Raw genomic sequence first — 12,692 nt, 5'->3', positions numbered from 1 at the left:
AAATAAATAAATAGATAGATAGATAGATAGATAGATAGATAAGTAAATAAATAAAAGCGACCAAATTGGAAAGGAAGAAGTAAAACTGCCACTATTTGCAGATGACTTGATAGTTATATAGAACAACTGAAAGAATCCATCAAACAAATAGAATAAACAAATTCAGTAAAGTAGCAGGATACAAAATTAATATATACAGAAATCTGTCACATTTCTATACACTAATAATGAATGATCAGCAGGAGAAATTGAGAAAACAATCCCAGTTATAACTGCATTAAAAAAAAGATAAAATACTTAGGAATAAATTTAACCAAGGAGATCAAAGATCTGTACTGAGAAATATAAGACATTGAAGAAAAAAGGGAAGAGGTTTAATATTGTTAAAATGACCATACTATCCAAAGCAATCTATAGATTCAATGTGATCCCTATCAAAATACCAATGGCATTCTTCTCAGAACTAAAACAAACAATATTAAAATTTAAATGGACTCATAAAGACCACAAATAGCCAAAGTGATTTTGAGAAAGAACAAAGTTGGAAGCATCATGCTCTCTGATTTCAAACTATTCTACAGAGCTATAATAAAATGGGATGGTACTAGCATAAAAACAGACATACAGATCAATGGAACACAATAGAGAGCCCCAAAATAAACCCTCACTTAATATGGTCAATTAATCTATGACACAGGAGGCAAAAATATGCAATGGAGAAATGACAGTCTCTTCAACTTTTTTCCAGTTGGGAAAACTGGATACATGCAAAAAAATGAAACTGGACCACTCTCTTAGACCGTACACAAATATAAACTCAAAATAAATTAAAGACTTAAATGTAAGAGCTGAAACCATAAAAATTTTCTCCTGGAAGAAAATAAAGGTAGTAAGCTATTTGACATCAGTCTGAGTAAGATCTTTTTGGATATGTCTTCTTGAGCAAGGGAAATAAAAAGCAAATTAAACAAATGGGACTTCATCAAACTAAATGGCTTTTGCACAGTGAAGAAAACCATAACAAAGACAACCTACTGAATGAGAGAATATATTTGCAAATGATACATCAGATTAGGAGTTGATATCTAAAACACATAAGGAACTCATACAACTCAATAACAAAAAAATAAACACTCTGGTCAAAAAATGGGCAGAAGACATGAAAAGACATTTCTCTAAAGAGGACATACGGATGGCCAACAGACATATGAAAAGATGCTCAATGTCACTAATCATCAGGGAAATGCAAATCAAGACCACAGTGAGATATCACCTCACACCTGTCAGAATGGCTATTATCAAACAGTCAACGAATAACATGTGTTGGTGAGGATGTGGAGAAAAAGGACCTTCATGCACTGCTGGTGGGACTGCAAATTGGTGCAGCCACTATGCAAATAGTCCGGAGATTCCTCAAAAAAGTAAAACTAGATCTACCACACGATCCATTAATTCTACTTCTGGACACTTATCCGGAGAAAACAAAAACACAAATTCAAGAAGACATATACACCCTTATGTTCATTGCAGCATTATTTACAATAGCCAAGATACGTAAGCAGCATAGGTGTCTATTGATAGATAATTGGATAAAGATGTGGTACATATATACAATGAAATATTGCTCGGCAATAAAAGATGAAATCTTGCCATTTGCAACAATATCGATGGAACTAGAGGGTATTATTCTAAGTGAAATAAGTCAGACAGAAAAAGACAAATACTGTATGGTTTCACTTAAATGCAGAATCTTAAAAACAAATGAACAATGAGCAAACACAACAAAATAAAAACAGACTTATAGAAACAGAGATCAAAGAATGGTTATCAGACGGCCAAGGAAGTAGGGAATGGGTGAAAAAGGTAAAGCGTAATATAGTCAGTAATACTGTGGTAAGTTTTCAGTGACAGATGATTACTAGAATTAGAGGGGTGGTCACATTGTAAGGTATAAAAATGCTGAACCACTATATTGTACACCTGAAACTAATATAATATTCCATACCAACTATACTGAAATTTTTTAAAAATTAATTTAAAAGCCCAGCTAATATAATTGCTAGTTATAAGAAAACCTTCAAGTATGATTAGCTGCTTATAATTTCAACACACTCAATGGCACTCGTTATTAGAACTATTTGCAGTCTACTCTGTCATCCCATGCAATTTATCATTTGTGCATGTGTATATTCTAGTTTGCAAACACACACATGCTTTGCACCACTACAACACACTGTAATATTACCTCAGATGTCAACAGCTTACAATCTTCTGATTTTGCTGATCGTCTTTTATGTCTAGTTTAAAAATAAAGCAAAACATGCATGCCCAAGCATAATCCCCACAAAATACAGGTAAATGAATGTTTAGCTTGAGTAGTCATTGTCTGAATATTATAACTGATTCAAATTTTTTAATGTAATTTATAATCAAATTGCTATTTGTATTAATAATTCACAATACAACAGAAGGTCACTCTTCTCAAAAGATATTTTCAGTGTGCTGTCTGACGAACAGTAGGCCCTCTGAAAGTCTAGTCAGGGCTTAGCACACAGCAGACGTGGAGGTTGGGCAATGCCATCTCCCTAAGTACCTGCGTTGGTGCTCCAGAAAAAAATCCAGGCTAGGTTTACTGGAGAGCAGGTGGATCACTTAGTAGTTTTCCCATCAAAAAATTCAGTCACCACTAATCAGATCATTCTCAAGCCCTTCATGTTAAGTTTCATCCTTTTCCAATCAGAAAAGAAGCTTTTTGAAAGGGAAAGGCTGATAGTGACAGAAAATCAGAGTGCCTTACACAGTGTCCCACAGAAGCAACTTAATAAGGTAGAAGCTGAAGGAATTCTGGAAAACAGGTGACTGCTTCCATGTCAGCAGTCACAACGCAAAAGAGGCACTTACTTTAAATGATTTAAACAAGAGAATAAAGCTCCAGAAAAGGAGAGAGACTTAATCTATCAGGGTCAAGACTAAAGACAAGGAAAATAAACTTCCCTCATCTACCCGCTCCCCTAACCTCATCAAGGTAGGCAGTGTTCTGACTTTCCTGATGAAGATACTAAAGCTCTGAGGGGCTAAGCCCAAGTGCTGGAGTCACGTGGCAGAGAAGTTTTGGAAGCAAGGCCTCTTTTCTGCAAATAATCGAATTTGTCTAAAATTACATTCCAAGAAAATTTCAGATGAATTGTGCTTATAATAAGTGTGTACACTTGAGGGAAAAATGTAGAGAATCATTTATGAGGTTTTGCAGCATGTATTTCTAACTATTAAAACACAGTTACTTACATTTGTTTTATTATTTTGGAACTACTTATTATTAGTGATAATAACAAATGATCATGTTATAGCTCACATGAGCTATATATACTGATACAGCAGAGAGTATCCTCAGTCGCTCTTCAATATGATTAAATAATTGAATGCCCTCAAATAATCCTAAGAAGTAGGCAATATTACCTACCTCACTGCAGGAGGGGAACTGAGGAACAGAAAAGTAATTGCCCTAAGGTGACATAGTTTGTAAGAGGCACACAGGTGTCATACCTAGGCAACGTGGCCCTGAGCCCCAGTCTATAAGCAAAAACATACTATTAATATCAGCAATTCCTCATTATAACTAGTTGTCCAGTCAACAAATAACAAAAAATTCTTACCTCTGGTTTGCTAAGGCTGGATGAAACCAAGGAACCAGATCCCACGTCCAAATCCCACTGCTTTTTACCATGATTTTCAGGATCCAAGGCAGCAATTCGCCCATCTAAAGTGCTGATAATCACTAATGATCTGTAAATTTAAATATTAAAATAAATAAGTAAATAAGATAAAAATAAAAATAGGACAAAGTGTAAAAGGCATCTAAGACTAGCTCCTTATACCCCTCCACAGGCCTCTATCTGTAGGAGGGAAGTGGGCCCCGCCTCCTCACAACTTACTGTCTTGCCACCACTGTCTTTAGCCTTCCAAAAAAATTGTACTATGTCCTTTAACCATTTATGACACTTATGAAAAGTCCCAGATTCCTAGGTTACCCTTTATTCCCACACTCTAATCTCCACAAAGAACTCAACAGTCCCTGCTCTATCCTCTTCTACCTTTCCCCAATTCCTGAAGTCTTCCGTGAATGTTCACTTTCCTTCTTTCTCTAACAGAAATCTGACTCTCCTTGAGACCATTGCTTCAATTCAAGAATCGTTTCTCCATAACTCTTGACCAGTGGGCCTAGTGACGGGGTAAGTGTACTCCCTGGACCTTGTTTTTTCTCTCCTCTCTAAAAGTTCTCAGGATCGGATGGTCCCATCTATTACCCCTCCTAGTAATTGTCTACTTATCCTTGGGTCACTAGCCCCATTCCTTGAGGATTTTAGCTCCTAGTTTACTGTTACTATTAAGTTCTTTGGGTTTTCATGATCTGTCTACCTTGCCTCAGCCACCTTCATGGTCAGACCCTAGCTCTTGTCATTACAAATCACAACTTCCCTGTCCCACTGAAATTTTAAGCATCCCCCCAACCCCAGCCGCCAGCCCTTCTTTCCAGCTCACTTCCTCTGCTTCCTTGACTGCAAACAAACCTCTGACCCCACCAGAACCTAAAAGCCATTGATCCTATCACCTTTACCCTGATCTTCAATACTACTATGCCTTCACTTCTTTCTCATTCAGTTTCAATTCCATAGTCCTTCATTTTAAGCACTTCCTTCTTTGCACCTTCTCTCACATGTTATACTTGACTGGCGGAACTCCAATCCTGATTAAATTTAACTTTCTGGCTTTCTCATTCTTGCATCTGTGCAGTTGAATACAGCTGAAGAAAAACATAGCCATGCTGACTGGTCTCACTACAACCACCAACCACAAAAGGGCATTAATGATGCTAAACAATCGAATAACACTTCCCTAATCTATCCACTCACTCAATGTCCTGGGTTAACTATTCACTTCACCCTTCTCCACAAACTTCTGACACCAGCTCTTCCAAGCTCACGCATCTCAGGGACTGTGCTACCTATTTCTCTGAGGAAAACAAACAATCAAATGAGATTGTTGCCCATCATCACATCTATTTGTCAGCACCTGGATGGACCCATGTAGTCGCCCTTCTGCCCTGTTACTGCAGATGAACAGTCCACATTCCCATTCACCACCACACTTCCACTTAGACGATCTCTCCCTCAAGCACACATCAGGACTCACTCCTGCAGATCTCTCCTCTTGCTCTCACAATATTCCCTCCTTACCAGAGTGTTCCCCTCAGTATTCAAATCTGCTATTATTTCCCCAAACTTAAAAACCAACCAAGATTAAATAGAATCAACCACTCTTCCCCCTCCAGCTTCCAATTCATTCCTTGCCCACTTTAGAACAAAATTCCTTGAAAGAATTGTTATATACTCTGTCTCCAAATCCTCTCCTCCCTTTGTCTTGAACTATTTCCAGTCAAGTTTGTGCCTCTACCACTCCACTGAAAAGGTTCTTACTGGAGTCACCAATGACCTTCACATTGAAAATTTCTGTGGTCTGGTCTCAGTTCACTTGACCATCTAACAGCACCTGAGCAGCTACTTCTCTTGCCCTCCATAAAACACACTCTTCACGTGGTTCCAAGACACTAAACTCCCCTGATTTTTTTTTTTCTTCCATCCTACGCCTTCTCAGTTGCATTTTCTGGTTCCTCCTCATTTCTCCTTATCTCTTAAAATATTCCCTACCTACATATACTTTTTTTGTTGGTTTCATCCAGTCTCATAGCTTAAAATATCATCTATACATTGGCAACTCCCAAATTTTTATCTCTAGTTCCAGGCCTCTCCCTAAACTCTAGACTTACTTACATATCTGACTGCTTACCAGATTTAGATTGTCTAAGAGACTTCTCAAAGTCTAGGTATCCAAAATTAATCCCTTCATACTGACTCCCCCAATTCCTTAAACACACCATGCATGATTTTCCCTAAGGAACTTTGCAGCTACTGTTCCTTCTGTCTGGAACACAATCCCCATATACATAACACGCTCTCAGTAAACTTTTGTTGAATGAAAGAATGTGCTGTACAGTTGTTCAAGGAATTTGTTAGGCATATTTGTCTGCTTCAGAGATAATGCAGACTCCAAGTACATATATTTATGTTCCTGGTTAGGATAAATACAACTTTTATCTTTTCTATCTCACTTGATATACAATGTATACAAATTCAAAGTAAATCTACAAGTTGACCAAAACAGTTCAAGTAAACTCATTTGCAACCTTTCAAAGAATTTATCAAATGAATAAACTTATCAAATGAACTTATCAAATTAATAAATACAATTATTAATTTAGTTCCCAAACCACACATCAATTCTCATTTTGAATTTTTCAAGTGGTAACCCTTAGTCTATTTTGTGAAAATAAAAAATTTTGCCACACCATAAACTCTAGCAATTTTAGACAACAAACCAAAAGAAAAGAAACAACTCAACTCCCTTCCCCACATATTATCCTGCTTTCTAAAGAAATCCACTGGGAGTTGGAGAAAGAGAAAGATGCCTCAAGTAAGAAAATTATTTTATAATGAAGGTTATAAAATTCTTATCTTAAATGTGTCACTTTACAAATAAAAACAATAGAATATAATTTCAGAGATCCAGGGTTCATTCAGAGCCAAGTTAACCCTTTCCCAGCTCCACTGTAAAAATGTCTAATTCTTCTGTTTAATAATCATTAACCACAAATAATTGGTTGAATAAAAAAAAATCTAGTTGAAATAAAATTTAGTATAAGCAGTGTGTTAACCCATGAAAAATTAAGACCACTTCAGATACTATTTTTTTTTTTAAATTCAGAACCACCACTGTTCATTTATTATTCTAGGCATTCCATTTATTACAATGTATTATATATATATGTATTATAATTTATTATATGCACTAAGAACATCTTAATAAATAATTTGGAGTTTAATACGTAACTATTCTTTTACTGAAAGCCTATCATATGGGGTACATCCCAAGGCTCTGCTCTTATTCTCCTCATGGCTTTTTCATTCAACTTGCTTTTTCCTAGGTAAATTACAGACACATCTCCTTTTATTGCGCTTCACAGGTATTGCATTTTTCACAAATTGAAGGCAAGACCCCTCACTATCAAAAAAATTACAACTTGCTTTATTGTAATATCCATTTTATTACGGTGATCTGGAACCTAACCCGCAAAACCTCTGAAGTATGCCTGTGTGGCTATTTCACCTAGCAAGGCATAACTCAAATACACCTGATCATAGAAATCATCTGGAGCGCTTGTTAAAAACCCATAAAGGTCCCATCCCACAGGGGGCCTTGAGAGAATGCAGCTCACCAAGTACCCCAGGTGAGTCTCATGATAAGGCCAATTTGGCGACACTGGTTTACCTCAAAGAGTAAAAAAATAATAACGTATTAGCTGAACGAAGAAGGCCTATTGATCAACTATCAGAAAACACTCTTGAAACTTCTGTCTCTCACTTACACCTTGCTCATTCACCCATACCCGAGTCTTTGAAGCTCCTCTCAAAAAGGTTGTCAATGACCTGCTCCTAATGATTTGTCCTAATCGGCTTTGTCCTCGCAGCAGCAGCTGAAACAATGTCTGGCTCCTCGTGCGGGGCATTCCTCCTTCCCTGGCTTCCGCAAGACCTGTCCCTACCACCCCATCCTCACCTATCACTCTTACCGCTCTCAACCACTAACGAGTAGGCCACGGAGTTCTAGCTTTCACCAAAGCCTGCAGCTTCACCTTGATCTGTAATGTGACAGCTCCAAACCTATATGGTATTTGCAGTTCATCTCTCTTCCAACCCTGGTTCCCCATTTTCAGCAGGACATTCTTGTTATTCGCCACAAAGTTTACAGAAAACTCAATTTCTCTATACATATTTCTCCATCCACCCTGTCACTTAACATTTAAATCAGACATCAACTCTAACTTCTCCTTCGCACTGTGCGTTTAGACAACAGTCATGTACTCTTGATTCTATTACTGAAGGTTCTTTCAAATCTTTTTCTTCTTCATTACCACTACTGCCCTTGTCCTAGAATAGATTCTCATTTCTCATCAGAACACCTGCAAAAGCCTTTCTGACATATTTCCATGCTTCTGGTCTCTTTCCTTTCTGCATTTCCAACAGTTTTGTTTCTAGAAAAGAGATGTGACACACTTCTGATGCTCCTTATGCCCACCACATAAAGGCAAAACTGCTTCGTATGGCATGTAAAGGCTTTCATAATTTGGCATAATCCCTCACCACACTGTGGCCACACACACACACACACACACACACACACACACACACACACACACGCTTTCAAATCTTTTCAACAAAGTTCCCTTGTTAATTTATTTTTTTTGTCTCACATCGTAAATGATTTCATTTACCCAATAAACACCACTTCTAATGAATTCTCCCATCTCTATGGGAAATATTTAAGTATCAATCAAAATATTCAAGACTTCTGGAAAGAATGAGCTAAAATTACTATATTAAATTTGATATAATTCTAGCTCAAAGAAATTTGACTTTTTAAAAATTAGCCTTCTCCTCAATGAATGTCCAATTTCCATTAAATTATTTAAAAAAATACTGATATCTCATAGATGCCCATTTTTACTTTTGCAGGTCCACAGAGGTCCAAAAGCCCTGGCTTGGGAACCACTGCTCTGTGCCCTGACTCATTCTTGTTGCCTAGGCTGTCCTTGACACTTTACACTGAAGGACTTGCTCATTCGACATTCTTTTCACTCTCATACTACTCTAATGTCACTTATTTTCCATTCTAGTATAGTTAATTCTTTAACACAAATATCTCCCCGTCAGACTGAGGGTTCAAGGGCAAGCCCAGTGGTCCATTTAGCTACCTTCAGCACCTAACAGTGTCTAACCCCTAATAAATGTAATTAATGTTTGTTGAATCAGTAAGTATTGCTAGGACAGACACTATTACTCAAACAAAATAAAAACAAAAAATATAAAGATGTAAAAATATGTAACTTGCCTAAGGTCATACACCAAATAAGAGGTTTTGAACAAAATTTTTGAAGCATGAATTTAGGTTTTCTAACACAAATTCTATCATTCTGTTAATTGTAAATTTATATAAATGGCAACTACTATAGTACTATAATGTGCAGGTTTTACTCCTTCCAGAAATCTCAAGACCCCAATTATCCTGTTATTGCTCAGATTATGCCCTCGCCTGAGCAAAAATGACCTTATTCCACAATGAACACCCAATTTAAAAAACCTGTTGGCTCTGATTTAAGTTATCCAGAATACCTGCCTATTTACAATGAAGATTATCAGCCTCTGAATTTCTTCATCACAGTCATGTTAAAAGTCCTTACTGCCTGTAGAAACTTCCCATGTGGAAGAGAAGCTGGCAACAAGAGAACAATATATCAATTGAATAATTTCTACATTAAAAAAGTAGAAATTAAAGTAGAAATTAAAGTAGAAAGTTACCAACTGCTTATTTTAAAGGTTCACATTTTCTTTGGGGCGGGTGTGGGGACTCTACAAAATTAAAAATTTGGTTAAATCTGCTTTTTTTGATGTAGCCAAGAATCCCCTCCTTAAACATATGCCCTCAATCAATTCGGAAGCACATGTTCTCATTCAAAAACAAACTTGTACTAATTGGACTTTACTTTTCAGTCCCCACCTACTAAGTAAATCTTCAAATCAAACCTTCATTTAAACATATCACAAGACTAGCCAGGCCCAGAATCAAAACAAATATAACGTCAAAAGTTACCAACTATATAACTTTGACTTATCAAATAGACCTTAAAGAAATACAACCTAAATTTTCAATATTGTAGACATGATAATGTCATGATAGGTGTCCTTTTTCTACCAGATTAAAATATTTCTGGAAGCACTTTTTCTCCTTTATGCTATGAAACATTTTTAATCAAAATGGTTATTTATACATAGAACAGGGTGAAAAAAATTAATCTCTCGCATTTATTTTGTAACCTACAAGTTTTCATCTTTGTATTTTGATTAATTTTGTAATTAAAATATACAGGCAGCTCCTCATTTACCAAAAAAAAAGGAGTTTCCAGGCAATATTTAGAAAATGAAGAGCCATGTCCAAACTACAGCTCACAGCAGCTGATAAAGACAAGTTCCCTTTTGCAAAATGCCTTACAGTGTAAAGGCTGCTGAGTTCAAATTACACAGTTCCCTCAATCTTGTCACATAGCATATCTAGAATTCAAGTGTCAATTCAGCTAAAAATACAATTGTAGACAGAAAGATCTAAAGTATGTTTATTTTGGCTTACAACTTGCCTTGAAAGTTATGCATAAGTTCTTTAAATGTGAGTTTTAGTTAACTTTAAAAGTCAGAAGTCAGAAAAGTGAGCAGTGTTGGGAACAGATGACTAAATTCCCTTTCAACACTGTATTCTGAGCTTCTATTATTCAATGGTCATTTTTTTTTAAAGCATGATTGTGAATCTGAAAACCTGAGGAGGACCAGATTTCTGTACCACTGATTCATAGCGAATCAATTTGTAAAAGGATGGAGAGAAAAACAAAGAGGAATTAAATCATCTTACATTTGCTGAGTTTTCATGTTACCTCATTAAATCCCCCTGCCGAAAAAAATCAGTTTATAGGTGCACAAATTCATGAAACACCATAGATTAATATCAAATTCAGTAATACTTTTGTTACAAGGGAGTTAGAGGCGGAGGAAAAGGAAACGAATACCTTACAAATTAGCATGATTGTTAAGATAAAATTGTTCTTTATAACTTCTGAAAGTGTCAGATGTACTCAATATGAAGATGCCCATCCTATCACAAGGACTGCAAATAACACCCTAAATTGTACTTGTGTTAGAGTCAGAAAACTGGTAACTCATAAATGATGCTAACTTGTATAAAACCTAACATGAGGTGAGATTTTGACTTCCTTCCCAACTTTCTATAGTAACCATCCCATTTAAATGTCAACTAAATATATGTAACAGAAGAAGCACTGACAAAACTGCTATCAGAAAAACACATTTATTTTGGCTACTTAATTTTTTAAATTTATTTTTTGGTGACATTGTTTAATGATACCCAGTAAGTTTTAGGTGTACAATTTAACAGTGTTCACCTTCCATAGATTTCTTTCTGTCACCACATATTTGACCCCTTTATCCCATTTACCTCCCTCTTTTCCTCCCTACCCCCCCACCCCCCCCAACCCCCGCTCCCCTCTGGTAACCACTAATCTATTGTCCATGTCCAGGAGTCTCTGTTTGTCCTGTTTGTTGCTTTTAGGTTTATATCCCACACATAAGTGATATCATGTGGTTTTCAACGTTTTCTGTCTAGCTTATTTTGCTTAGCATGATTATCTCGAAATCCATCCATGTTGCAAATGGCATTATTACATCTTTTCTTATGGTTGAGTAATGTTTATTTAGCTTGGCTACTTTTTAAAGAAAAAAATGGTTTATTCATTCACATGCTTGAGATGCAGAGTAAGCATGTAGAATTAAGCCAATAAAAATGTCATCAAGAGAAAAAAAGAATTATCAAGTCTCACATTGCTTCTTGGGCATCAAAAGAAAACATGCAAAAATGAAGATATTAATTCCCCAGCTCCCTTAAAGTTTTGCAAGGACCATAATTCTTCACAGCTGTTTGTAATAAATGCTTGGTTAATTCAAATCTGTTCTCCTAATCTTCCTTCTTAAACAAACAGGATATTGGTCTATTATTATGGAATTGCTATTCTGACTTTTTTTAAAAGCATTTAGAAAAAGTTTTATAAACATTGCACATTTATCTCCTGTTGACGCAATCAATTTACTTACCTAAGGTTTCTCAAACTTTCCACACTATCTTAAGTTACAAGGCAGACTCCTAAACCTGGGCCTATCTCTTCTCAGTCAATTCTGATTGCCAAAGATCACTTACTCTCTGCCATGTAAAATTCTTGTATTTTCACCTTGTTTCTGAGAAAGAAGTAGATCTTCTCCAACAACCTTCACCATCTTCTTCATTCTTTTCTTTTTTAACCTGTCTATACAGGCTCTCTACTCTGAGCGTATAAATAAGATCGGCGGTCCATAGTCCTAAAATCTGCCTCCCACACAGGTCTAGCAGTGAGGGAAGGAAGGTGTGGGGCTGAAAAGGATGGATCCTTAACTCTCTCTTGCTATCTGAGTACTCTCTACATTGCTTTACTTAAACTCTTTAATTGTGCTCACCACCAAATCTTTCATTCTTCTCAGTCTTCACACTACCTCTCCAACCTAGCCATCTGTATTGCTTGTCTCCTTTGTTGGATTATCTTTTCTAAAATATAAGGCATTTCCTAAGGATTTACCATGAGCCTCCTCACAGCTTCAACTATTCGCCCTAACTGTTCTCTAACTTCAGTCATTCATTCCTACCTGCCTACCAAACACTTCCCTTTCGATGTCCTGCCCAGACCTCCAAGTCACCATGTCCATCACCAAACCCCTTCCTTGTCTTTTCTTCCCTGCTCACCTACATCTCAGTTTTCCCATGTGTGCTCTCACCTTTTGGCCAGTCTCAATCTCTGGATGAAAGTGCCAAGGGAGGAGGAATGATTCATTTGCTAGGAACCAAGATTCTACCTCAAATACAGCCTATATCTATATCCACTGAACAAGAAACCTCTTACCTGAACTGCTACAACACTCTCTTTGTGGTAT

General features: G+C 36.6%; 1 protein-coding gene across 3 annotated transcripts in view; it reads right to left on the bottom strand.

Moving 5' to 3' along the window:
- EIF2AK3 (eukaryotic translation initiation factor 2 alpha kinase 3) overlaps positions 1-12,692 on the bottom strand; it is a 70,516-nt gene that overhangs the window by 55,222 nt on the left and 2,602 nt on the right. For all 3 annotated transcript variants that reach the window (XM_039852775.1, XM_039852777.1, XM_039852778.1), the window contains exon 2: positions 3,654-3,783. In XM_039852775.1, the coding sequence (XP_039708709.1) occupies positions 3,654-3,783 (130 nt within the window). The remainder of the gene's footprint in view (positions 1-3,653; positions 3,784-12,692) is intronic.

Source organism: Pteropus medius, unplaced genomic scaffold (genome assembly GCF_902729225.1).
Source record: "Pteropus medius unplaced genomic scaffold, Ma_sr-lr_union100, whole genome shotgun sequence".
Taxonomy (NCBI): Eukaryota; Metazoa; Chordata; class Mammalia; order Chiroptera; family Pteropodidae; genus Pteropus; species Pteropus medius.
Note: the sequence above shows the minus strand (reverse complement) of the source record. Positions and strands in the feature narration are given on the sequence as shown.